Source organism: Saccopteryx leptura, chromosome 3 (genome assembly GCF_036850995.1).
Source record: "Saccopteryx leptura isolate mSacLep1 chromosome 3, mSacLep1_pri_phased_curated, whole genome shotgun sequence".
Taxonomy (NCBI): domain Eukaryota; kingdom Metazoa; phylum Chordata; class Mammalia; order Chiroptera; family Emballonuridae; genus Saccopteryx; species Saccopteryx leptura.
This window is the reverse complement of record NC_089505.1, coordinates 113,404,110-113,430,833: the sequence shown is the minus strand read 5'-3', so window position 1 is coordinate 113,430,833 and position 26,724 is coordinate 113,404,110. Positions and strand designations below refer to the sequence as shown.

At 41.3% G+C, this 26,724-nt stretch overlaps 3 protein-coding genes and 1 long non-coding RNA gene across 7 annotated transcripts in view; 3 read left to right on the top strand and 1 right to left on the bottom strand.

Annotated features, from left to right (window-relative positions):
- Window positions 1–6,046, top strand: part of RHBDL2 (rhomboid like 2) — a 116,176-nt gene extending 110,130 nt beyond the window's left edge. For all 4 annotated transcript variants that reach the window (XM_066375935.1, XM_066375932.1, XM_066375933.1 and 1 more), the window contains 2 exons: window positions 3,920–3,981; window positions 5,492–6,046. In XM_066375935.1, coding sequence (XP_066232032.1) covers window positions 3,920–3,981; window positions 5,492–5,671 — 242 coding nt within the window. In that variant the 3' untranslated portion in view covers window positions 5,672–6,046. The remainder of the gene's footprint in view (window positions 1–3,919; window positions 3,982–5,491) is intronic.
- On the bottom strand, window positions 300–26,679 carry LOC136399982 (uncharacterized). Its single transcript, XR_010750234.1, has 3 exons — window positions 26,400–26,679; window positions 3,806–3,964; window positions 300–2,012 (listed from the first exon to the last, which is right to left on the bottom strand). It is a non-coding gene; the product is annotated as an uncharacterized lncRNA (long non-coding RNA).
- Window positions 6,234–15,051, top strand: GJA9 (gap junction protein alpha 9). Its single transcript, XM_066375929.1, has 2 exons — window positions 6,234–9,730; window positions 12,818–15,051. The coding sequence occupies exon 2, from the start codon at window positions 12,912–12,914 to the stop codon at window positions 14,451–14,453; it is 1,542 nt and encodes a 513-aa protein (XP_066232026.1). The 5' UTR covers window positions 6,234–9,730; window positions 12,818–12,911; the 3' UTR covers window positions 14,454–15,051.
- On the top strand, window positions 15,396–23,156 carry MYCBP (MYC binding protein). The gene is made up of 5 exons (XM_066375936.1): window positions 15,396–15,706; window positions 15,907–15,979; window positions 20,323–20,371; window positions 20,599–20,728; window positions 21,966–23,156. The coding sequence occupies exons 1-5, from the start codon at window positions 15,623–15,625 to the stop codon at window positions 22,008–22,010; spliced, it is 381 nt and encodes a 126-aa protein (XP_066232033.1). The 5' UTR covers window positions 15,396–15,622; the 3' UTR covers window positions 22,011–23,156.
- Window positions 26,680–26,724: the final 45 nt, after the last annotated feature.

Here is a 26,724-nt window from a genome sequence, read left to right as displayed (position 1 = left end):
ACACCAGATTAATACAAGTACATTTTAATTTTAAACACATTTCCTTGGGGGGGGAAATATATATATATATATATATATATATATAACGATTTTATTGATTTTACAGAGAGAGGAGAGAGGAGAGTGAGAAGTATCAACTCATGGTTGCTTCACTTTTGTTGTTCATTGCTTGCTTGTTGCTTCTCTATGGGCCTTGACCGGGTAAGCCTAGGGTTTTGAACTGGTGACCTCATTTATCCAGGTTGATGCTTGATTCACTGTACCACCACAGTACAGGCTATATAATTTTTATTTTATTATTTATTTATTTATTTATTTATTTATTTGGTATTTTTCTGAAGCTGGAAATGGGGAGGCAGTCAGACAGACTCCCGCATGCGCCCGACTGGGATCCATCCGGCATGCCCACCAGGGGGCGATGCTCTGCCCATCCCGGGCGTCGCTCTGTCGCGACCAGAGCCACTCTAGCGCCTGGGGCAGAGGCCAAGGAGCCATCCCTAGCGTCCAGGCCATCTTTTGCTCCAATGGAGCCTCGGCTGCGGGAGGGGAAGAGAGAGACAGAGAGGAAGGAGAGGGTGAGGGGTGGAGAAGCAGATGGGCGCCTCTCCTGTGTGCCCTGGCAAGGAATCGAATCCGGGACTTCCGCACGCCAGGCCAATGCTCCACCACTGAGCCAACCGGCCAGGGCCCAGGCTATATAATTTTTAATGGTAAAAATTATTCTTAATTCTGAAGGATGTTGGCCTTAAACACCTTCCTTCATGAAGCATTATTTGTTGGATGTGTTTTCTAACAAAGTAACTAAGCTTCCCTTTGGAAAATGTTAAGGAAATCTTACATTTTCATGCTTCAAAAAAAAAAAAAATCTGTATAAAGGCAACTCTCTTAAAATGAGTGTCAAATTTTTAGTGAGGATAATGATCTGGTTTACTGGAGTAAAGGTTTTTTTTCAGGTAGGAAAACGTATCTCAGTTTAGAGACTGTAGCAATTTAGAAGCAAACTTCCCCAGGAAGCAGAAAGAGCCAGACAGAGGTGTGTGGAAGAGGGTAAGATAAAAGAGAAATGGAATGGAGAAACTGACCTGCTAAAGGTTACAAAGACTTTGGGAGGAGGCCTCCTACCCTGGAAGACCAGACTAGAATAATTGTTTCCAAGAAGTTAGCCCTATTCTCCGGCAGCTTTTCCTTTTAAATTTTATTTTGTGATAGACAGAGAGAGTCAGAGAGAGGGACAGATAGGGACAGGCAGACAGGAAGGGAGAGAGATGAGAAGCATCAATTCTTTGTTGTGGCTCCTTAGTTGTTCATTGATTGCTTTCTCATATGTTCCTTGACTGGGGGTTTACAGCAGAGTGAGTGAACCTTTGCTCGAGCCAGCGACCTTGGATTCAAGCTGGTGAGCTTTAGCTCAAACCAGATGAGCCCACGCTCAAGTTGGTGACCTCGGGGTCTCGATCCACGGTCCTCCACGTCCCAGTCTGACGCTCTATCCACTGCGTCAAGCTGGCAGGTTTTCCTTATACTTTCCTAGTCCCATCTGTGGGTGTTATTTACAACCAGGAAATGCAAATGATTGAAAATACCATACAACCACATTTATCCAGAACTTGGTGTAATAGTCATTTACAATTAGATTAATATTGAGTAATTCCTCGACCTCAATTCCTGTCCAGTGACTTCAACATCAATACAGTCCTGAAAGGGAAGCGAGCCAGGACGCAAAGGTCCCGAAGCCATTTTCCCAAAGGCAAGGTCTAGGTCTTTCCATCTCGCTGGCGCAGCAGCCGCTCACTAAGTTGGGCACAGGGAATTGGGGATGGGTGTGGAATGTGACCGCTGCATGAGACATTTCCAAGAGCTGCACAGGTAGGGTGGAGTTCTAGGCCAAGAAATCCGGGAGTCTCCTTTTGTAGCACAAATCTGACTTGTTTGAAGAATGTTTAAGTGCTGGCTCTCATTGTTCCCTTGGAGAATGTGAACTCGTTTTCTTTCTTGGCCCTTCTTCAGTACTCCTGATGGTAATAAGAGGCAGTGGCTGTGGCTGGGGCGAGTGGAGCCACACTGCTTAAGGTTTGAATCCTGACCCTGTCTCTGAGCTCTGTTAAGTACTTAACCTTGCTTTCTTTATGTATAAAATGCCACCACCATTCCTCACTTGGATTGCTACAATAGTAGGAATCTAGCTGGTCTTCCTGTTCCTGTCCCGTATGGTCTATATTCCCTATATAACTGTCAGAATGAGCTTTTATTTTATTTTTTTTCTGTCAGAATGAGCTTTTAAAAACTCAAGATCATGTCACTCCTGTGCTCAAATGCTTTCAAAGGCTTCCTATCATTTGGAATAAAGTCAAAGTCCTAACAGTAACCCATAAGGCCCCTACATGGTCTATCCCCTGCCATCACCTATCACGTTATCCCTAATGGTGGTCCAGAATCACCTGGCAGTCTTGTTAAACTACAGACTGTGAGCCTCACCTTCAGAGTTTCTGGTTCAGTAAGTCTGGGGTAGCCTGAGAATTTTATTTTCTAATAAGCTTCCCGGTGATGCTGCTACTGCTGCTTTGGGGTCAGGGGGAGAACCACACTTTGGAAACCACCTACCCAGCCAAATCAACTGCTTTCGTATTCCTTAAGCACATCACCACATTCCTGCCTCAGGGGCTATGCATTTGCTCTTCCCTCTACCTGGCAGACTCTTCTTTCAAAGGTCAGCATGACTTGCTCCCTTATCTCCATTAAATGTCATATGCTCAGTGAGATCCTCCTTGACTTTCCTGTTTGTTTGTTTATTTATTTATTTCAGAGACAGAGGGAGAGTCAGAGAGAGGGATAGATAGGGACAGACAGACAGGAACGGAAAGAGATGAGAAGCATCAATCATCAGTCTTTCGTTGCAACACCTTAGTTGTTCATTGATTGCTTTCTCATATGTGCCTTGACCATGGGCCTTTAGCAGACTGAGTAACCCCTTGCTCGTGACCTTGGGTCCAAGCTGGTGAGCTTTTTGCTCACACCAGGTGAGCCCGTGCTCAAGCTGGTGACCTCGGGGTCTCGAACCTGGGTCCTTCCGCATCCCAGTCTGACACTCTATCCACTGTGCCGCCGCCTGGTCAGGCTTGACTTTCCTATTTAAAGTCACACCCTGCCTGGCCAGTGGTTGCACAGTGGTTACAGCATGGACCTGGGATGCTGAGGTCCCAGTTTGAAACGCTGAGGTCCCAGGTTTGAGTATGAGTTCATCTGGTTTGAGTGCGAGGTTTCCAGCTTGAGAGTGGGATCATTGATGTGACCCCAGGGTTGCTGGCTTGGGCTCAAAGGTTGCTGTCTTGAAGTCCAAGGTCACTGGTTTGAAAGGGGTCACTGGCTCAGCTTCGGCCCCCTGTACCCCGCCCATCAAGGCAGGTATGAGAAGCAATCAATGAACAACTGAAGTGTGGTAACTATGAATTAATGTTTCTCACCTCTTTCCCTTCCTGTCTGTCTCTTGCTAAAAAACCCCAAAAAGCCACACCCTTTCCCCCTGCATTCCCAATTCTCCTTCCTCTCTTTGTACTTCTCCATAGCACTTAGCACCACTTGACACACTGTATATATTATTACTTGTTTGTTTGCCTCCCTCAAAGAAAACAATCTGATCTGCCCACTGCGATATGTCCACCACCTAGAATTGTGCCTGGCACACAAAAGATAATAAATACTGGTTGGATGAATACATCTGCAAAATGAGATAACGATAGTACCAATTTCATAGGTTATTGTGAGGATTAATGATACAAAGTTAATCATGTAAAACTTAGAACAGTACCTGGCACAGAATGAGTCTCAATAAACGTTAGCTGCTACCATTATTAGAAACCAAAAGCATTCGGTGTGCTGCTGTGGAGACCTTGGAGTTTCATCCGGTTCTCTTTCCTTCCAGTTGCCTCGGATGTGGGATTTGCTCTCTACAGAAGGTTCTTTGTTTCTGCAAACGAGTCACCGGTGAGTTGGCTTATTATTATAATTTTTTAATGAAAATTTGTTTGCCTATCATATCAATAGCTAAAAAGGGTCCTCAAATAGGGGTAACAATTGTGATTTAGGGCAATCAAAATTCCATCTGGAAAAAAAACTCCTGAGAAAATCAGACTTTTGGATTGTCCTTTTCATGTAAGTCTCTCCTGCCCTGACCTCTGGCTCTGCTTCTCTGTCCCTGCCGTGCTGGCAGCTGCTCCAGAACAGGAGAGAAGGGATTCCACTGTCCTCAGAGACTAAAAAAGCAGATTGGAAACCAACAATGCAAATTAGGGTCCAGATGAATTTCCAATGTAAAGAAAACTTACAAAGATCTCATTTTGTTGGAATTAACCTTTGAATTTGGTAGCTTCTGTGTTTTAATTCTGACATTAAAAATATTTTTATTTATTGACTTCAGCGAGAGAGGAAGGAGAGAGAGAGAGAGAGACAGAAACATTGAGCTGTTCTGTCTGTGCTCTGACTGGGAATCAAACCGGCAACCTCTGTGCCTTGGGATGATGCTCTAATCAACAGAGTCATCTGTCCAGGGCTTAATTCTGACATTTAAAAAATTGTTTTTTTCTTTTCCTTTTTAAGTGAGAGGAGGGGAGACAGAGAGACAGACTCCCACATGCGCCTGACCAGGATCCACCTGGCAACCCCTGTCTGGGGCTAATGCTCTGTCCATCTGGGGCCCATGCTCACAGCCCAGCTCTTTATAGCGCCTGAGGTGGAGGCTCCATGGAGCTATCCTTAGTGCCTGGGCCAATGTGCTCAAACCAATCGGGCCATGGCTGCGGGAGAGGAAGAGAAAGAGAGAGAGAGAGGAGGGGAAGGTGGAGGAGAGGAGAAGTAGATGGTTGCTTCTCTTGTGTGCATAGACCGTAAATTGAACTTGGGACTTCCACATGCCAGGTCAATGCTCTACCACTGAGCAAACTGGCCAGGGCCTAAAAATTTTTTTTTAATTCTGACATTTAGAGATCCCTTGTGCAACTCAGCTCTGTTCTCTTGGTTGGTTCTATCTAGAACCATCCAGAATGAGATGATCAAGAAGAATGAAAAACAGTGGCTCTGTGTCATGTATTCAGAGAGTGAGTGAAATGACATTTTAAAAACATTTTATTTATTGATTTTTAGAGAGAGAAATAGACAGATAGAGAGGAGTGGGGATAAGCAACTCATAGTAGTTGCTTCTCGTATGTGCTTGACCAGGCAAGCCTGGGGTTTCAAACTGGCAACCCCAGCATTCCAGGTCAATGCTTTGCATCACCACAGGTCAGGCTGAAATGACATTTTTTAGCTTTGCATATTTTAGATTATCTCCTCTCTGTGCACATGGAGTTTCGTGTCCCTTGCCTGAGCTCTTTGGTCTTCAAACTTTAAAGACTCTTGTATAACTGTGATGGTATTCATTGTTTAGGAAGAGAGATACAACTGCAATATTGTAATTAGCATTTTTTCACTTATTTCTTTTTTCCCCTTTTCTTCCAAGGTGTCTTTTGCAGCTCACATTGCTGGTGGATTTGCCGGAATGTCCATAGGTTACACTGTGTTTAGCTGCTTTGATAAGACACTGCTGAAAGATCCACGGTTTTGGATAGCGATTGCAGCTTATTTAGCTTGCGTCTTATTTGCTGTATTTTTCAACATTTTCCTATCCCCAGCAAACTGATCTGCCCTTAATAGAAACCAATTAATAAAAAGAGCCAGCTGGGCAAAAACTGGAGAACTCTGTGAGGAAACAGAGAAGTCCCAGCAAATGCTAACAATTTTTTTTAAAAGGCAAAATACTACTGAAGTCATCAGTTGCAAAGACTTTTAACTAGAAGAGTTAGGTTTTAAGGAAGGAGCTTCTAAATGCAAGGGTAGAGAAGAGGAAGAGAGAAAAGGGAAGTAAAACCAGAAATTGGGTCTTTCCTAGGCATATGGTATACATGCATGTATCTTCTAAAGGAGATTTGTTGTTCTTTGAGGATTTATTACAGAGACGGCTTGCTAAAATCCATGAGTACTATTCTGTGCTGTTAATAAAAACTTTTCATACTTGTGCCAGACTACTAATAATCACTTTCAATCACTGTTCCAGTAGATAAATCACCGAGGTGCTTTATATGCACTATTGCTAATCTTTTTAAGAACTCAGATGGCTCTTACTACTTACTATGCATCTTAGAGAGGAGAACATGGAACCTTTTTTTTTTTTTTTTTAATTCAGTGAGAGGAGGGGAGGCAGAGACAGACTCCCGCACCAGCAAGCCCACTAGGGGGTGATGCTCTGCCTATCTGGGGCATTGCTCTGTTGCTCAGCAACCAAGCTCTTCTTAGGCCTGAGGAGGAGGCCATGGAGTCATCTTCAGCGCCTGGGCCAACTCGCTCCAGTTGAGCCATGGCTGCAGAAGGGGAAGAGAGAGAGAGAGAGAGAGAGAGAGAGAGAGGAAGAAAGAGAGAGAAAGAGAAGCAATAGTGGGAGGGGTGGAGAAGCAGATGTGTGCTTCTATGTGCCCTGACTGGGAATCAAACCTGGGACATCCATATGCTGGGCTGATGCTGTACCACTGAGCCAACTGGCCAGGGCAGAAACTCTAAAAAATAAATAAATTGTCTAAGGGGGGACACAATTTAAATATTGGTAATGACTTAAAAGTCCATATTCTTCTCCCCTACTGGTCTAACAATGTCATGTCCCCCAAATACTGAAAGTTAAAAGTATTGTGGAGCAACCTGGCTGGTTGTCTCAGTGGTAGAGCATCGGCCCGGCATGTGGATGCCCCAGGTTCAATTCCTACTTAGGGCACATAGGAGAAGTGACCATCTGCTTCTCCACCCCCCTTCTCTTGCTCTCTCTCTTTCTTTCCCTCTTGCAGCCATGGCTCGATTGGAGCAAGTTGGGCCTCAGCACTGAGGATAGCTCTGTGGAGCCTCCATCTCAGGTGCTAAAAATAGCTCAGTTGCTAGCATGGCCCCAGATAGGCAGAGCATCGGCCCCAGACAGGGGTTGCCTGGTGGATTCTGGTCAGGGTACATGCCGGAGCCTGTCTCTCTATCTCCCCTCCTCTCAGTTGGAAACAAAGAAGAAGAAAAAAAGTATTGTGGAAGTCCTGGCTGGGTAGCCCTGTGGATTGAGCGTTGTCCCACAGTATGCAGAGGTTGTGGATTTGATCCATAGCTAGGGCATGTTCAAGAAACAATCAGTGAGTGCACAACTAAGTGGAACAAGCTGATACTTCTCTGTACCCCCCCACCCCCAAATCAATGGAAAAAAAAGTATCATGGGAGTATAGAAATAAACATTTCTGTGGTGCACCAGAGATGGTAGAAATACCTTATTAGAGAAGACAGAGTTCTCTGGACTGCTAGTTTAAGATTCTAACAGCTTGTCTAGGATCCCAAGGAACCTGAAACTGGCTTTGCAGTGTACACTCTGCTCCTAGCTCTGGATGGTCATCTATGATAGGATTCTCAGCATTTGTGTGGCTAGTGGCTCTCTTAGGAGTGGGCAGGATTTATAATATTTACAGCAGGTGAAAATGTCATACTTGAAAGCTGAGATGACTGTCATTTTCTTGTAGAGAACCGAGATTGTTGGCCATTCTTTTTCCAAAACAGTAGTTTTAGGTTATCTGAACATAGAAAATACAATTCTTTCTTCTTTCATCATCATGTTTTACTTGATAAACACCTATCTAAACATGTTGCTGTATTCTGAAAGGAGCACACATACTTAATATAGTGAGAAAAGGATTTTTAGCATTTTGAGAAAAACTGACCTGGGATTTGTTTAAAAACATTTTTTTTTTTTTGAGCATGGGAATATGAGTATGTTCTTGGTTAAACAAAGATTTTAACAAGAACTTATCAAGGTAACCAACCCCCCAAACGACTTTATTCCCTGGTGACGACCACTGTGAACAGTTAGGTGTGTATTCTAGATCTTCTATCCAGGATAAGCAGAAAGGGAAATGTATTTTGGCTGATGTCTGACTCTACTCACTACACTGAATTGCATTGAATCAGCTCCACACTCCCAAAGGGACAAATTCAGAGAACAAATTGAAGATGGCCTTGGTATAACTTCCCCTAGGCATGATGTGCTTCTCAGCTTTACCTAAATTAACAAAGGTTGGGGTTAATCTCTCTGTTTTAGCTAATTAAACATACACATGAAATGTAGGTTTTGCAGGATAAAAGAAGTCATACCACCTGTATTGTTTTGTAACTTGCTTTGTAATGTGACATAGAGATCTTTCTATGTTAGTTTGTGGAGATATTTATTCTCTGAGTTGCTGAATGATAAAGATATACTATAGTTCCTCTACTGGACACTTGTTGCTGATTTTGTACTATAACCAACAGTGCTATACAGTGTATCTGTGTATGTTCTGCCGAATGAATGAATATTTCAAGTACCCAGAAACAGAAATGCTATGTTAATTTGATTAATTTTAAACTGCCTTTTAAATAGCCATATACATTTATATTCTTACAGTATATAAGAGTAACAGTTTTCTCATACTTTTTCCAAAAGTAGGTATTATAAAGCTTGGAAATATTTGCATTTTGATAGTTAAAAATGCTTTATTATTTAAAGAATTTTTAAAAATTTATTCATTTTGGGGGAGGAGAGTAAGAGAGAAGGGGGAGAGGAGCAGGGAGCATCAACTCACATATGTGCCTTAACCAGGCAAGCCTGGGGTTTCGAACTGGAGACCTCAGCATTTCAGATCAATGTTTTATCCACTGTGCCACCACAGGTCAGGCATAAAATGTTTTATTTTAATTTGTATTTCTCTGACTACTGAGTATTTTTCAAGTTTATTAATAGTTTATATATTATACATAATATATAATTTATATAATACATATATAAATGTGAATATATATGTATATATATGTATGTATGTATATATTATATATATATGTATGTTTTTCTCCCTGATGAAATGTTTACATTTAATCTGAAAAGTAGCTATTAGTTGCAAAGAGATCCAGAGGAGAAATACTCATCTGCCATGGTGATCACACCAGGTCACTATCCAAGGAGAGACCTTTAATGACCTAAAGAGCAATGTAATTGTTAATAATACAAACTGAACACAAAGCAACGAGATTCATCTAACTGTGAAATCGGACATGACCCATTGATTATTAAGACCCATGACTAAATAGTTATCTAATCAGAAAGCTTTTTTGATACTGGAATCATTGTTCACACGACCAAAAACAGTGATTATCTTATTGGGTTCTCCAGATAGCAAAAAGGACACAAACATCTGGTATATGAAATTTGATGTTTCTGAATGATAGAAGAATCATTTATTCAACTTAATTTGGAGTTCAAAAGTTTAGTCTTCTAAACTGTGGTGGGTTATTGGAAATATCCTCAATATTTTTATCTGTGCTGTTCAATAAAGTAGCCACTAGGCACAAGCCAATTATACAGTCACATTGCCAGAGCTCAAAAGCTACATGTGGCTAGGGGCTGCCTTATTGAACAGCCCAGACCCAGTCTATTTCAGCTTGGTTGGAAAAAGTTGTATTGGACAGCCTGTTTTAGAAGCAAGAATGAGCTGAAAGGGAAATGGATCGTAGCTGGTGGCTAATGCATATACTGCACTGAACTGAACGGAATCTGCTCTATACCTGCAAGAGGAAAAATTCAGAGAACAAGTTGAAAATGGCTGCGGCATAACTTCTAAGAATGATATACTCAGACTTATCTAAACTAAGAAAGGTTTGTGTTACTCCTTCTTTTATCTCAGTAAGAGCCATTTTAAATGTTTTTATCTTTTGCTTTTGAATTTTATAGTACTGTATCTATGTTTACTAGTTAGCATTCATGTCATTTGCTATGAAAGCTTTAGAACCTAAGATTTGTTGTAAAATAGTACTGCTCCTTCTTTCAGGAAATACTGTGTCCTTTAAAGGGGAAAAACAAATCTTTTATTTCTTTTTGTGATTAGAAAAATAAAGTGCTCACAGTAAAAAAAAGTTACAAAAAAATTAAGTCAAGTATACTCATACTACCCAGGATAACAGTTAACATGTCGACTCTCCTAAGCTTTATTGTAGGCATAACTACATTTAAGTAAATCTACAATAATGGGACATACTACTCTATTTTATAACCTGAATGTCACTGAAACAATTTATCAAATGTCTTTTTATATTAAAATATATTTATCATTTCTACTGTTTGCATAATACCACACTGTGGATGTACTATTATTTATTATGTAAAATAGTCTTTCTTGTATTGATAATTATTTTGAATGTTTTCAAGTTATGACTATCATGATTATCTGCTTACACTTTAAAGTGCTTTGGGTTGTTGAGTCAAAGAGTATATTATTGCTAACTTAAAGTTAAAAAGAAATTTTCTCTCAGTAATACAGCTACATTTTAGAAGGTTGATGCTTTTTCAAATTATTATTTAGCTGCATAAAACTTTAAAAAAGGCTCTAACCAGGTATTTAAAAATGTCAAAACTATCACTATTTTAATAATTAAACTTTTAAGAGAAAACAGGTGATTTCTTAATGTCTCTTTCATGCAAGTGTCTTAAATGCACTTAAAGAAAAAAAATAACAGTAAAGTAAAAGCAGTTAAGAGTTGACTTTAGAACCACATTGATTGAAGTTGAATTCCAGTTTTAGGTGGGTGACCTTTGGTAATTTAAGGTGTGCCTCAGTTTCCTAATTGCAAAATAAGGAACCAACATACCTAATTTATAGGATTTTTGTGATGACTGTTATCTTGTAGTTACAATATCCTAGTATGTTGTTTGATTATGTAACAGTTCCCTCTCTATAAGGGATATAGGACATACATTTATATTTTAAAGGAAAACATTTGTTCTTTTTCTTTCCTTTGGGATATAGTTCCTTTTTGATATCATAGGATTCTAAACTTAATAGAAAACCTACTGGCTGATAATCCACTTGATTTTGGCCAAAAAAGCAGAAAAGTGATGGTGGCTGATAATCCAAGCATGTTAATTACAATTTGTCCCATTGGTCTCACTATAAAAGCAAGCTACTATCTTAAATAGATCAAATATTGTTGTAACGAAAATTTCTTCTTTTTTAAATTCAGTATGAGGAGGGGAGGCAGAGACAGATTCTAGCCTGTGTCCTGACTGGGATGCACCTAGCAAGCCCACTAGGGGGCAATGCTCTGCCTATCTGGGGCATTGCTCTGTTGCTCAGCATCTGAGCTCTTCTTAGCGACTGAGACAGAGGCCATGGAGCCAATTTCAGTGCACAGGGCCAACTTGCTCCAATCGAGCCATGGCTGTGGACGGGGGAGCGGGAGGGGTGGAGAAACAGATGGGCGCTTCTCCTGTGTGCCCTGACTGGGAATTGAACCTGGGACATCTGCATGCCGGGGCTGACGCTCTACCACTGAGCCAACTGGCCAGGGCTAAAAATTTCTATAACACCATTACATTACCACACCAATGTCCCATTTGTTTGAAGTGAATTCTAATAACATCCTGGTAGTCCAAAATGGTTGGGAATTTTTGGAGTTAATTTTAAGATGATAAAAATTTACAGTATTTTTCATAGCAAAATATAAGGATTTTATGAATATTCATAAATACACTACTGAAATGATTTCTGAAAATGTTCAAAAATTTCCATAGAGACACCAGAATTTAGACATTTAAATGTGGATTAAAAAAAACACTAAATTCCTATAGCAAGAACCAGATCCGTTTCCTCTGGTTTCATTAAATGCTGTATCTTATTGAATTATGAAATGAACCACATTCATTCTCCTGTGTGTATAAATGAGATTTAAAAATCACTGACTTGGTTATAACTTTTTTATAATCTTAATGGATTTGTAAGATCAGTAGTTTTAGAAATCTCTCCAAAAGCTGAGATTTAAAAAGTAAAATAGCTTGACCAGGCGGTGACACAGTGGATAGAGTGTCCAACTGAAATGTGGAGGACCCAGGTTCAAAACACCGAGGTTGCTGGCTTGAGCATCATCCATCTGCTTGAGCCTGGGATCATAGACATGACCTCATGGTCGCTAGCTTGAGCCCAAAGGTCACTGCACTGGCTTGAGCAAGGGGTCACTTGCTCTGCTGAAGCCCCCAGGTCAAGGCATATATGAGAAAGCAATCAATGAACAACTAAGGAGCTACAATGAAGAATTGATGCTTCTCATCTCTCTCCTTTCCTGTCTGTCCCTATCTGTCCCTCTCTCTGACTCTGTCAAAAAATAAAAAATAAAAAGTAAAACAACTCCAGTTAAGAAGATTCTTTTTTTTGTTGTTGTTGTTGTTGAGAGAGAGAGAGAGGGAGGGAGGGGAAGGAAGAGAGATGAGAAGCATCAGCTCATAGTTGCATCACCTTAGTTGTTCACTGATTGCCTCTCATACATGCCTTGACTAGGGGATCAGGCCGAGCCAGTGACCCCTTGCTCAAGCTGGTGACCTTTGGGCTCAAGCCCATGACTTTGTGCTTTAAATCAGTGACCATGAGATTATGTTGATGATCCCACCACACTCAAGCTGTTGACCTCGGGGTTTTTAACCTGCAACATTCTATCCACTGCACTACCACTGTCAGGTAAAGACTCCTTACTTTAGGGAGTCCTACAGGTCTGTTCTTTATAGAAATTATATATACCCCTCCCCCGTATCATGGTTTATTTTTTTTTTCATTGCATTATGAGGTCTAAACATAGTGAATTTAAATTCCTGTTATATTAAATATATTCTTGGTAACAATTATTACAACTCTCTAGGGAAAAAGTAAAGCAACCAGCATATGGATAGAGTGATGCTTTGTTCATATTTTGGCCATAGGTTTGCTTTAAGAAATAGCACGCCGTCAGAATGGAAGAATTTATCTGCCTCCTAGTTGATGGGGTTCAGAGCTAAGATGGAGGACTAAATAAACATGGGGGACTGGAATTTTCTTGGAGGCATTCTGGAGGAAGTTCACATCCACTCCACCATGATTGGAAAGATCTGGCTCACCATCTTGTTCATATTTCGTATGCTTGTTCTGGGTGTAGCAGCTGAAAATGTCTGGAATGATGAGCAGTCTGGCTTCATCTGCAACACAGAACAACCTGGCTGCAGAAATGTATGCTATGACCAGGCTTTTCCTATCTCCCTCATTAGATACTGGGTTCTTCAGGTGATTTTTGTGTCTTCACCATCCCTGGTCTACGTGGGCCATGCTTTGTACCGACTGAGTGTTCTGGAGAAAGAGAGGCAGAGGGAGAAAGCTCAACTGAGAGGAGAACTGGAGGAGGTCGAGTTTGAAATGTCTGGGGATCGGAGGAGACTGAAACAAGAACTTTGTCATCTGGAGCAAAGGAAACTTAATAAAGCTCCACTCAGAGGAACCTTGCTTTGCACTTATGTGATACATATTTTTGCTCGCTCTGCAGTTGAGGTTGGGTTCATGATTGGACAGTATCTTCTATATGGATTTCATCTAGAGCCTCTCTTTAAATGCCACAGATACCCATGTCCAAATATAATTGATTGTTTTGTCTCAAGACCAACAGAAAAGACAATATTCCTACTATTTATGCAATCCATCGCCATTGTTTCACTTTTCTTAAATGTTCTAGAAATTTTCCACCTAGGCTTTAAACAAATCAAAAGAGGTCTTCGGGGACAATATAAATTGAAGGATGAGCATAATGAATTCTATTCAAACAGGACAAAACAAAATTTTGCCAAATATCAAAGCACATCTGCAATTTCACTGAAGGAAATCTCTTCTGCACCTGATTATAATCTAATAGAAAAGCAAACACACACAACAGTGTATCCTAGTTTAAATTCCTTTACATTTCAGGCAGATCCTGACAATCACAATAGAAATGATGAGAAATGCATTTTGGGTGAACAGGTAACTGTACTTTCTAATGAGATGTGCAAACTTAGTCCTACTTGTAGTCATATTCAACTCATGAGCTCAAGTACTAACGAAAACACTCATAAAATATCTGGACAAGAAGTTAATGGTAACCATATCAGGAAAAAAAGAGAAATTGATGGCAAAGACAGCAAAAGGAACCAGCACCCTAGAAGTCACTGTTCTATTATTTCAGGAGTTGCTATAGATCTGGACAACCACATGGGGCAGTCACCCCAAACAGCTTTCTCCTTGCCAGCTAACAGCACTGGGAAACCCAGGTGGCTGCGTGCTACATGGAGTTCCTCTAAAAAAGAAAATTGGGTATCACCTCCTAACAGTAACCTCAAGGACCAGTTCAGAGAAGGCACAATCAGAACCCTTTCTCCTTTACAAGATTTCCAACCACTTGACATTCCAGACACACCTAAATCTTTGGGAGAGTTGTCCTTTGGATCCGAGTTGGACAGAACCTACAATAATCCTACTGCTCGACCTCCAAATCATTTAATGTTGCTGACAAACAATCTCATTAGTAGGCGGGCTCCCACAGACCTTCAGATCTGAACAGCTGTTGCCTTAGACATTCTGCATATTATATTATCACAGTACAGCAGATAACAACAGCTCTAAAGACCAGCTGTTAAGACGGGTAAGTGCAAGCCTATTTCAAAAAGGGAAAACAGCTCTTAATTCTGAATTGTGAAAGGGTAGTTTTAAAAATGACAAAGAGTTACCAAATCAGGATTACTTTTTCATAGGCTCCCTTCAGAATTTGTGAAAACTAAGTTTGGGGAAGTTGTATGTTTAGAAGTAAGGCTAAAGGGTTCGGAACTAGATTTTTCCTTGAAGGGACCCCAGTCCTTTGGAGATTGTTCTTGATGTATATAATTCCTTTTTTTAGTTACTGATCTTTTATTTGTGGACACTGGTTTTGTTTGCTCTTGGGACTTAGTTTCCTTATAAATTGCAATTTGATGTGTCGTGAGTACAATCATAATGTTATCCAGTAAATAAAATCTTAAAAAGATTTGTGGCTTTTTTTTTGACCAGTTCATGGCACCGTGATTCGGTGCCCAGACTGCAGTTTTGGCTTTACTAGTCTCGCCCCTTTACTAATAGTACCTACCTTGCAGCATAGCGTGTAGACTAAATGAAGAAACACGTGTTTAATACAGCGCCTGGCACATAGTAAGCGCTCAGAAGTGCTACCTATCATTAACACATTACTGCTCTTCCTCCATAGGCCCACGTTAAGTCGGCCACAAAACATGGAGATTTCAAACGTAAAAGCTAGAACGGAAACACACGATTCTAAACAGTCAAGCCACTGGAAATCTAAGGGTCGCCCTGCGTCAGTCATGGGCACTATTTTAGGATGAGAGTCAAGAAGCCAGCACGTACTTATAGATCACCACGGTTTCCGTGGTCCCTGTTGAGTCGTGCCCGCCCAGTCTCGGCGTCTTAATAGCCCCAGGGCCCTCCGCCGCTACGCCCACCTTTGGCCCTACAGGGACGCTAGTCTAGTTACCGAAACCCTAAGCAACCGAATCGCAGCAGGGACCGGAAGAGGAAAGAGTACTGTCCGGGTAGCCAGATGGGCGGGCGTACGCAGACGTCCTCGGCCCAGCCCACTAAGGAGCACTCACAGCGTCCTGGTCGCCATGAAAACAGGCCACACCCAGCTCTCCCGGACTGTGGTTCGCTAGTGCGCAGGCCCTCGCTCGCTTCCGCGCATGTGCAGTGCCGTTCAGAGCCCGCCAGCCACGGTCTCCGGCGCCAGCTACGCCGCGGCCGCTGTCACTATGGCCCATTACAAAGTGAGGGGGGCGCGGCGTGGCTGGGGGCGTTCGGGCGGTGGCTAGCCGCTGGTCGGCTTCGGGTGGGTGTGGGATTCGCGCGCGCAGATTTTGGGGGCCTGAGGTAGCGATGCGGCGGCGGGGTTTGCCGGACTCCCAGCGCCTCCTTCCTGCTCCGGCCCCCGGCTTTCGGCCGCTGACCTGCCGCCGTGTCTCCTCAGGCCGCCGACTCGAAGCGCGAGCAGTTCCGGAGGTACTTGGAGAAGTCAGGAGTGCTGGACACGCTGACCAAAGGTGAGTATGGGTTAGGAGAGGGTTCCTCGAGTCCTCGCCGTGCTCCTCAGCGCTGCGCCCCTGACGGTCCGTCGCGTGGGGTCAGGAGCGAGTACAGGTGGGACCGGTCCCGGCTCCAGCAAGGTGGGCCTCGGGGTTCGGCGCACGCCCGGCTGTCGGACGCCCTTGGGCGCGGGTCGGGTAGGCTAGCTCGCGCTACCACTCCCCCGGCCGGGAGTGAAACTCTTGCAGCTGTTGCAGTCTCCTCAACTTCCGTTGCTTTGCCTCGAGCAGCCTCAGTGGGCATGTTTGCTAAAGACCTTGAGACCCCAATTCCTCCCGCGTTATTGTCTGCGGAGTCCTCAAAATCCTGTTAAGGAACATTTAACCTCGAATAAAGTGGGAAATTTTCCTGATTTGAATGTGCGTTATGAAGTAGCTAAGTGAGCCTAATCCCCAAAGTAGGCGATTCAAATCGACTATGCCGATTCATAGTCAATTAGGCTGTGGCTTTTTAACCCCGGTTTCGTAGTCCGTATTAGTTCCTACACTGTGCAGATTTCATAATTAAAGTGGAGTTACAGTTTAAGGAGCTTGAAAACACATCAAAATGGTTATATTATTTTCACTTTTTAAAATGGAAGCTGTTAACACTGCGTCTCTTCCTCCGGGTTCAAAATCTAAGTTGAGGGTGCTTGAAGCTGGAGGGTTTCAAGACATAGCTGGGGTAGTGCTTATTTCATTAGCTCAGCAGTAATTAGAATGCCTATTATATATCACTGAACCCACTTTCAAAGGTGCAGAAGAGCTGTCAGGGATGAGGACCTGGGTCCAAATGAGAAGAACTGTAATTTCTGGGAAATAATTTGGTAACTGCTCTTTGGCCAGAAGCAAAGGTTAGGAGAAAATTCTGAGAATAACAACTCTTGTATCTTAGCAGAGAGCAGAGCTTTTAATTCCCAAGCATGGACTGGTAATTTTGATTTGCCACCTACCTTGGGGGTGAGGGTTCAGGTACTATTTTCCCTGCCTTTCTGCAAATAAACTTCAGCAAACATTATGAAAGCCTTGTCCTCTGTTGTTTCTGAAAGAATCACAGATTCTTGGAGAGCCTCTCCCCTCAAAATAACTCCACAAATTCACTTATTTCATTTATTTAACCATTTTATTTAGTTCTTTTAGGCACTGGGGATACAGCTGTGAAAAAAAAAATTTCCTGCTCTAAATGAGCTTATATTCTAGTAGGGGGAGACATAATAAATACATTAATGTCAGCCAGTGGTATTATGAATAAAAACAGCCAAGTAGGGGAATATAGAGGGATGGGTGTGCCATTTCATGTAAGGTAGGTGGTGGGGGGAGATTTCTCTGTAGAGGTAACATTTGAGCAGAGACCTGAATGAAATAGTATCTGATGTCAAGAGTTCCAGAAGTGTAAGGAGGCCAGAGTGTACAGAGTGAGTGAGTGAGTGGAGGGTAGAAGGTTAGAGGGCAGAGAAGTGACCCTTGTGGGACATGACTGAAGATGTGTACAGCTTTGTGGCCATTTGTGGATTTGCCTTCATGAGAGATTGGACCCCACTACTGGCAGCTTCTTTTCCCTTGCTCACAGCTACTGGTATCTTAATTCCTCAACCTCCAGTTTCCTAAATAACATCAGATAACATACTATCTACTAATGTGATCTATTTCAAATTTGATTTTCAGCCTCAAACATAGGTACTTTACATAGACTTTAAAAAAAAATTTATTGATTGTAGAAAGGGCGGGGGGAGAGATTGTAGATGCTTCACTTTAGTTGTTCATTGATTGTTTCTCATATGTACCTTGACCCTGCAAGGCCAGGTTTTTAACTGGTGACTTCAGTGTTCCAGGTCAATGCTGTATCCACTGCACCACCACAGGTCAGGCGACATAGATTTAATTTATAATTTTTATCTAGCTTATTCCTAAGAGGATTGAAACTGCTTCTAACATTAAAATACTAAAAGACAGGATAGCTAATGATAAAGAAAAGTCACTTGGAAGAAGAGGCATTTCAGTTATTTTAAACACTGAATCAACCTCTAAAAATCCTGGCTGCTAAGGCAAAAAGGGGAACATTGGGTATAGAGTTTTTCTAGTCTGATTAAAAGGAAGTATGCTCCATCTATAGAAAAGCACAAGAATCTTGACATTTATATTATGTTCTGTAATTATCAACCTTGTAAGTACCATTCACAGAAATGGTCAATCTTGTAAGTATCACTGAAAGAAATAGGATGGGGAAGAAGAGGAAGAAAGGATAAGAATATTCATGTCTTACAAAATTAGGACTGACTCAGTAGAGATCAGTGAAAATGGAAGAAACAGAAGTTTGAGGATATAATGTAAAGGAAAAGGTAGTAAATAGCAGAATTAAAGGGTACTGTAACATTGAAAGGGGCATTGAGGAGAGGGTAGTAGTGATGTAAATATACCAGTTTCTCAAAACATAGTTTTGTAAGTATATTTAGAGAAATGAAGAGTAACTGTCAGAACTCAAAGTATTTGTGTGTGTGTGTGTGACAGAGACAGAGAGAGGGACAGACAGACAGGAAGGGAGAGATGAGAAGCATCAATTCTTGGTTGGGGCTCTTGGTTGCAGCTCCTTAGTTGTTCATTGATTGCTTTCTCATATGTGCCTTGGGGGGGGGGGCTACAGCAGTGAGTGACCCCTTGCTCAAGCCAGTAACCTTTGGGCTCACGCCAGCGGAGCCCACGTTCAAGCTGGTGAGCCTGCGCTGGAGCCAGCAACCTCGGGTTTCAGACCTGGGTCCTCTGTGTCCCAGTCTGATGCTCTACCCACTGTGCCACTGCCTGGTCAGGCCATACATCTTTTTGATGAGTTTAAACCTTTAAAAATTAAAGGGAAGCGACCCTGGTCGGTTTGCTCAGCTGTAGAGCATCAGCCCGCCGTGTGGAAGTCCTGGGTTCAACTCCTGGTCAGGGCATAGAGGGGAAGCGCCCATCTGCTTCTCCACCCCTCCCCCCCCCTCCTTCCTCTCTGTCTCTCTCTTCCCCTCCCGCAGCCCAGGCTCCATTGGAGCAAAATTGGCCCGGGCGCTGAGAATGGCTCCATGGCCTCTGCCTCAGGTGCTAGAATGGCTCTCGCTGCAACACAGCATCGCCCCCTGGTGGGCATGCCTGGTGGATCCTAGTCGGACACATGCAGGAGTCTGTCTGACTGCCTCCGGCTTCTAACTTCGGAAAAATACAAAAAAATAAAAATAAATTAAAAAAAATAAAACAAAAGGAAGCATGTAAGTTTGTTTACAACAGGAGTTTTTAACTTGGGGTCTAGATAGAAACAATTTTTTTGTGTGTGTAGTTACACTTTTTTTTGGTTTTCATCAGGTTTTTCAACAAGTTCCATGCACAAAAATGTTAATCACTAGTTTAGAGATTTTTACCTGAGTAAATCCTATAGAAGTTTGTTCAATAGGAGATGAACAAGGTAGTGCTGACATGAGCTATTGGATATGAAAACACTAAAGTATTATATATATTTTATGTTGATTAGCATGTCAATTACTGGTAAAATTTTTGGTTGCTGACTATTTAGCATGTTATGTATGATATTCCATTCTCAGAACATTTTGAATTCAAAAATTTTCAATAATTACCAAAGCCATGTCGATTCTCCTCAATTTTTCTCAAACTTACCTTGTTTCCACCCCTCTAACACTTTAGTGCCGGTCACTCTCTTTTTCAGTAGAATTACCACATCAGCCTCTTAACTGCTCTTCCTGCCCACTTGTTGATTTTTCACACAGCAATAAATAGCGATCCTGTCACTCTCCCGCTTAAAATGTTTATGTGCCTGTTCTTAGCATCACAGTTCAACTGAACTTGCAGGATCCTCTCTAGTCTGTCCCAACTCCCTTCTAACTTCTATAGCAAATCAGTGATAGTGGATACTTCTGCCACATTGTTCACAACTCCAGCTAGCCACACTTGAATTTCAGTTCCTCAATATGTTGTTTGCTTGCTCCTGCCCTTCTCATTTTATCTGCAGCCCTCATCACGTAGACCTCAGGTCTTCCTTTCCCTTTAGGAAGCTTAATACCCTAGAGGCAGGTGTTCTTCCAATGTGTTCCGTAGCCCATTATCCTAATTGTTCCTTGACTCTCTTTGTGTGTCTAGTTCCTTATCTTTTGCACTAGACTGTAAATTCATTCAGAGCAGGGACCTTGTTTGTCTTCTTCACCATTATATGGATGGTCCTACCTAGCAATGTGCTTGACATATGATAGGCACTTAATATATACTGAGTTTTAGAATATAATTTCAGCCATTCCAATTTAAGACTTTAATTATTGTTCTTTCTGCTTTTTGATTTGCAGTATTGGTAGCCTTATATGAAGAACCAGAGAAACCTAATAGTGCTTTGGAGTATCCTTTTCAATTTTTCAAGTCAGTAAAGGGCCTTATTTTTGGAAGTCTTTTTTCACATAGATAACCTTTAAAATACTTTTGATTATTGAAAAAAATACTTTCCTTTGAGTTTTTTGATGATGATCTTATGGTGGGGTAGGGTGGGTGACTCTGATCACAGATGCTACTCTGGGCTATTTCATTACTTTCATTCAGCTCAAGTAAATTCTTAACTTTGAGATTAGTTTTTTAAAGCATCACTTAGGAGCTGCTACCCCAGAAAATCCAGAAATAGAGATACTTCGCCTAGAATTGGCAGAAATGAAAGAGAAATATGAAGCTATTGTAGAAGAAAATAAAAAACTGAAAACAAAGGTAAATTTTTAAAAAGAATTCATGTTAATAATAATCTTACCTTTAGTTAATATTTTCACCTATTATAATAATAAATAAATTCATGTTAATAATATTAATATGATCAAAACCTCACTAAAATGGACAATAGGGGAGGGAGTAGGGTAAATATCAATCTCCATTAATTGCAAGGCCAAACTGATGCCCCATCTGGAAAACCGCAGACATTATAAATAAGACAAGTAAAGTGTGGTCAAGAGATTCTTGGGAACCTGCATCAATAAAAAGATGAGAATATTGGATAATGCTAATTCTAAAAGTTTATGGAGATTTCTGAGAGTCTTAAGCAGTTGATTTAAGTTGCATTGTCTATGGCACCTTGTAGAGTTGTGCATTGTACAATCTATTCATGTGGTGGCCCTGTAATGTGTTAGTATACTCTGTAAATTTGTTTGCACCTAATTTTGTCTGCTGCCGAAGTTTTTTCTTTGTTTAAACTCCTGGTAGAATTTTCATAAACTTCAAACTAGTCAACTCTAAGTCCTGGAGGTTTTACCACATTCTTAATCAAATAATGCATTCTATATTACTCTAGGAATTTCTCATAATGTGTTTCATATTCTCAATAACTTTCTGAGATAAGTGAAACAGGGACACAGGTAAGGAAGCTAGAACAGAGTGAATTTTTATTAGCTTCTCAACTCTGACAGCTAAATGGAAATCTTAGCCTACTGTTCTTCCAGGGTAACAACTTAGCATAAAAGAAAATATAGTATCTTAAATTACCAAGATTCCACAATGTGCAAATACTTGGAAACTCTTGAGCACCTTTTAAATCAAAGATATTAGTAGCTCTTTATTGACTGGCCAGATTCACATTTATGATTACATAGTTTTTTTTTCTTCTACTTTTTAGGAGAAAGTTCAGTAAATTTTTGGTGGAGGGGAAGAAAGTATCTTATTATATAGGCCACCACATCTTTGGGAAGATATAGATTACTGCTTATCAAGTGTTTTAGCAGTGTAGCTATAAATTGGAATTAAGTTTTAGTTTCCTAGTAATTTTAAAGGTTTATGTAAAAAGCCTTCATTAGGTTTGATTATATTAAATCTGAAATCATTGAAGGGGCTAATGATTTAAACTATAAACTTACTGACTCAATAATTAAATTGAATAGTTTACTCGTTTTGTTACTATTAAGTTTTTTACCCAACTTAGAATAAAATTCACCTAAACTCCTCTGTCTTTGCCCTATAGCTTGCTCAGTATGAACCACCTCAGGAGGAGAAGCGTGCTGAATAGGATTCTTCTCAGTTGAAAAGACACTGAAAAATGGTTTTGTAAGACTTGAATAGTTTGTATAGTATATAATCTTTTCTGAACAGATGCTATAGAATTCTTTTAATATGTTAAATTCACCTATCACACTTTAACTGTTATAAACACATACTAGAATCACCAATAAAAACTCAATATAACTTTCTTTGGGTCTTAAAAGCAGAAGAATCCAAAGTGAATCTGGAAAAAAATTTAGACACAGCCATCTAATTCATTACCTTAAAAAACCTGTTTACTAGTCTGACTAGGAATGATGGTACTGGTTGTATTTTAGCCAAGGAAGGTTAGCATGAAGCTGTTCCTTGGTTTAGTTCAGGATATGAACACAGGTATAGTTATTCTTAAAATGAAGGTGACACTTTATATTCTCTGTAGGCAGCTGGAGAGATCTGTATGACATGAATACTTTTGCATGGGTTCCCACAAATCTTTTGCTCATTTATGTAATGTGGAACAAATAACTCTTCTTGCCACCACTTTGCCTTAGATAACCGTGTGTGCCAGTTTGAACTCTGACACCACATTTTCCTTCTATGCAATCATGCCCTATTTGATAACGTTGCCTTGCTTGCTCTGTGCTTCAGTGGGTCCTGCTTGCACATTAGCCTATTTTGATTTTCAATTTACTACATATACTAGCAGTTACCCTGATTATAGTTTATATAACTTTAAACAGGATCACACTGTTCCCCTGCCTTATGCAGTTGCTCAGTTGAGCACAGAATGGAGGCAGTATAAAATTCTGGGTTCATGCACAAGCTGGGATGAGAAAGGGGAATGAGCCATATATTGTGGAAAGTTACAGTTTGCGGGTGGAGTACTTTTTTCTCTCAAAATACTTTTCTAGCCTTGAATTCATTTTATCTTCATTACCCCTGTGAAGTAGGTAGGGCAAGTATGAGGGGAGGTTGGGTGCTCAATTTTTAGGCCAAAGACTGATGTTAATACAAATTACTTAGTCATTGTGGAACTTTGGGCACACTAGTTAACTGCTCTGATAGTCACTTATCTGTTAAGTGAGAAGAATAATATGTGTGCTGCCTACCTCACAGGGTTGTTGTGAGGGTTAGATGGAATGTATGTGAAAGATTTGTAAATGGTAAAGCACTATATTCTTGTTTGTTAGTCCTTTTTCCTTTCTTTTGGAAGACCTACAGATAGATGTTTTGTTTTCTCAATCATTTATTTTCCTTACTGATTGACTGACATTATTAAGAAGTAGTCCGCCTGACCAGGCGGTGGCACAGTGGATAGAGCATCGGACTGGGATACGGAGGACCCAGGTTCGAGACCCCGAGGTCGCCAGCTTGAGCGCGGGCTCGTCCGGTTTGAGCAAAGCTCACCAGCTTGGACCCAAGGTTGCTGGCTCGAGCAAGGGGTTACTTGGTCTGCTGTAGCCCCATGGTCAAGGCATATATGAGAAAGCAATCAATGAACAACTAAGATGTCGCAACAAAAAACTAATGATTGATGCTTCTCATCTCTCTGTGTTCCTGTCTGTCCCTATCTATCCCTCTCTCTAACTCTCTCGCTGTCTCTGTAAAAAAAAAAAAAAAAAAAAGAAGAAATAGTCCTGTTTCATGTATCCTATCCTGATTGTTAGAGAACCTGTCTTAAAACATACAGAAAACAAATCCACTGAAAGCTGTTTTAACTAGCAAAAGTCTCAGCACCTGTTAGAAACTGACTAAGGGCATTTGAATCAGTCATGTTGGCAGGAATGTGGCAATGGTCTGTACCTCTTCTAGTCACATGTTTGTTTTTGGAGGGGGGCCAGATACTGTTGGAAGAACATTCATTTGAATTGGTTTATCTTTTACCAATCTGAGTGCCTCCTACATGGACAGTAGTGAGCCGAGTGCTGGGTGTTATCAAGATGAATGACTTCAAATTAGTTATAAGACATGTACATAAGCAATTACAGTGTGGGCTTGGAGTGCTAAGAATGATCATCATAAAACATTGCCCAATGGGGGTTTTGGAAGAGAGGGAGACTTGGGTTCTTTAAGGAGTTGGTATGACAGTCCCTTTGTGGATAAAGACAATTTTTTTTGTGGCATCTAATCTCCATTTGCTTTTCAGTATATGTGCTGCTAAAGCAAGCACTCGTTTGCTTTTTTCCCCGTGGGATTCATATTAATATTTGAGTCAGGTGGCTGTCTCTTATACCATCCTTTTGGACAAAATGGTGGGTTGGGAAATCACACTTTTTGTTGGAACTGACCTGCTAAATTGCTGTACCAGTCAGTGCTATTTAAGAATTCAGGGTCTGCCTGACCAGGCGGTGGCGCAGTGGATAGTGTTGGACTGGGACGCAGAGGACCCGGGTTCAAGATCCTGAGGTCGTCAGCTTGAGCATGGGCTCATCTGGTTTGAGCAAGGCTCACCAGCTTGGACCCAAGGTCGCTGGCTTGAGCAAGGGGTCACTTACTCTGCTGTAGCCCCCTGTCAAGGCACATATGAGAAAACAATCAATGAACAACTAAGGTGCCACAACAAAAAATTGATGCTTCCCATCTCTCTCCCTTCCTGTCTGTCTGTCCCTATCTGTCCCTCTCTCTGACTCTCTCTGTCTCAGTCACAAAAAAAAAAAAAAAAAAATGAGTTCAGGGTCAGCCTGCCTCTGGAAGTCCTTTTCAACATTTCTATCAAGGATTTGGATGAAGACAGGATACAAGAAGAGGCTCAATGGAGTAGAAAAAGGATCCCATCTATTCAATTCCTCTTATGCTTCAGTTAACTTACCTATAAAATATGTAGATTTCATATCTTGCTTACCTCACAAGGCTGCTATAAGGATCAAATTAAGTATAATGGATGAAAAGTACCTTGCAAATTATAAAGGACTACATATGGGTCAGATGGTAGTAATGCCAAATCTGTAGGTGCCACAAGTTAGAAGGGCTAGTTGGTAGACTATATTGAAACAAGCTTGAAAATGTTTTAACAGCTTTGGGAATACCCAAACTTCTAGGCCTATACCAAAAAGCTGAAATATTAAGTCTTATATTTTAGGTTAAAAATTACAAGTGTATGCACTAAGATTGCTGACACAGCACTAGTTCCAGTGATTATCTGTGGGGACATCTTGTACTTTATGAATATTTAAAAACCATTCTGGAAAGCATTAATAGAAACACTGTCCAAGTGCTAAACAGTTATCCTGAAGGTTGTATTGGTCAGTATTGCATTGTAAGTGCCAGATCTTTGATGGATGGTGACAAGCTCAAATGCATGTAAGAAGAGTGACTAAAAGAGAGAAGGCAATTTGAAAATACAAGGCTGTGCTAGTATAGTATCCACAGCCACATCTGTCATTTAAAATTATAATAAAATTCAGAATTCAGTTTGCTAGTTGCACTAGCAACATTTCAAGTGCTCAATCCACAGTGGCTACTGTATTGACCAGTACAGATGTACATCATTTCTATCATCGGAATGTTTTATTGGTCGTCACTGTAGAAGGAATGGTTGAAGGAACTGAGTATGTTTAATGTGGAACAGAAAAGATTTAGTGGATAACAAAGACCACAACTAAGGGCTGTCATGACAGATGATTACTTTTATTGTCCCATTATAAGTTCCAGGAAGTGTTAATAACTTTTTTTGGTCTGAATAGACTTTTAAAGTTTTACACAGTGGAACTGGTTCCCCTTTTGAGACTGAGCTCTCTTCTCTTGGAACTGTCGAAGTGTATGCTGTATGTCTATCAGAATGGATCATCTTTAGGCGAGAGGTTAGACTAGCTCTCTAAAGATGTGTCCTATCCTTAACTTCTGGATTCAGACATAACCAAGTCCCAGACCAATATGAACATGCTTTCCTTTCATAATCAAGAAGTTAAGTTTCTTTGGAAGACCAGTACCACCACTTTAAGAGGAAGATCCTCTCGTCAAATTTCCGATTCTAAAAGCTGTCAAGGGTGGAAATTCCTCTAGCTTTCTCAAAACATTTGGTGACAGGCATTTGTTTTGACTTCATTATTCCTTTGGTTTCTAGCGGATTCAATGTTCTATGGGGGGAAGGAATGACTGGAGTAGACTTTGACTAGGTCGGGAAGAGGGGAAAATGAGTCATGTTGCGTTTGAAGGGGCAGCAGTATCCACTGTCACTGATTTAAAAAAAGATGTTCTACCTGCTAGAACGAAATGGATCACACTCATGACTGCCTTGCTTGAGGTTTTGCTCTCACTTGACTGGCTCCTCCTCCGTACCATTTCCCAACCACATCCATCCATCCATCCATCCAGCTCTGACAACAGCTCCTTGCAGACTTTCTCACCCTCTCAACTCCCAATCATTATCTGTACTTATAACCTTCCCACTCGAATCTCGTGAACCGAGGCTACTTACGCTATTAATCTTCGAACCAACTGGAGGGTAGGCAGGGTCCGGGTCGGTTCCAGTTTTGTGTCCCAGGACTTCGCAGACATCAACAGATGTGGGAGAGAACAATTGTACTGGGAAGTCAAATCAATTCTTCCAAGTGCCCAGAGAACGGCTCCCTTGCGATTGCCACCGGAGCTCTAAGGAAGTCCGGAGAGCGGTGAGAAACAATGTGCGTGGCTGGGAAAGACCGAGGTGCGGGCTGGGGCGGAGAGCAGAGGGCTCGGCTCGGCGGGGCCACCCTCCTCGTGACTCCTCCTCCCCCCTCGTCGTTTCCGAGTCAGGTGATTCT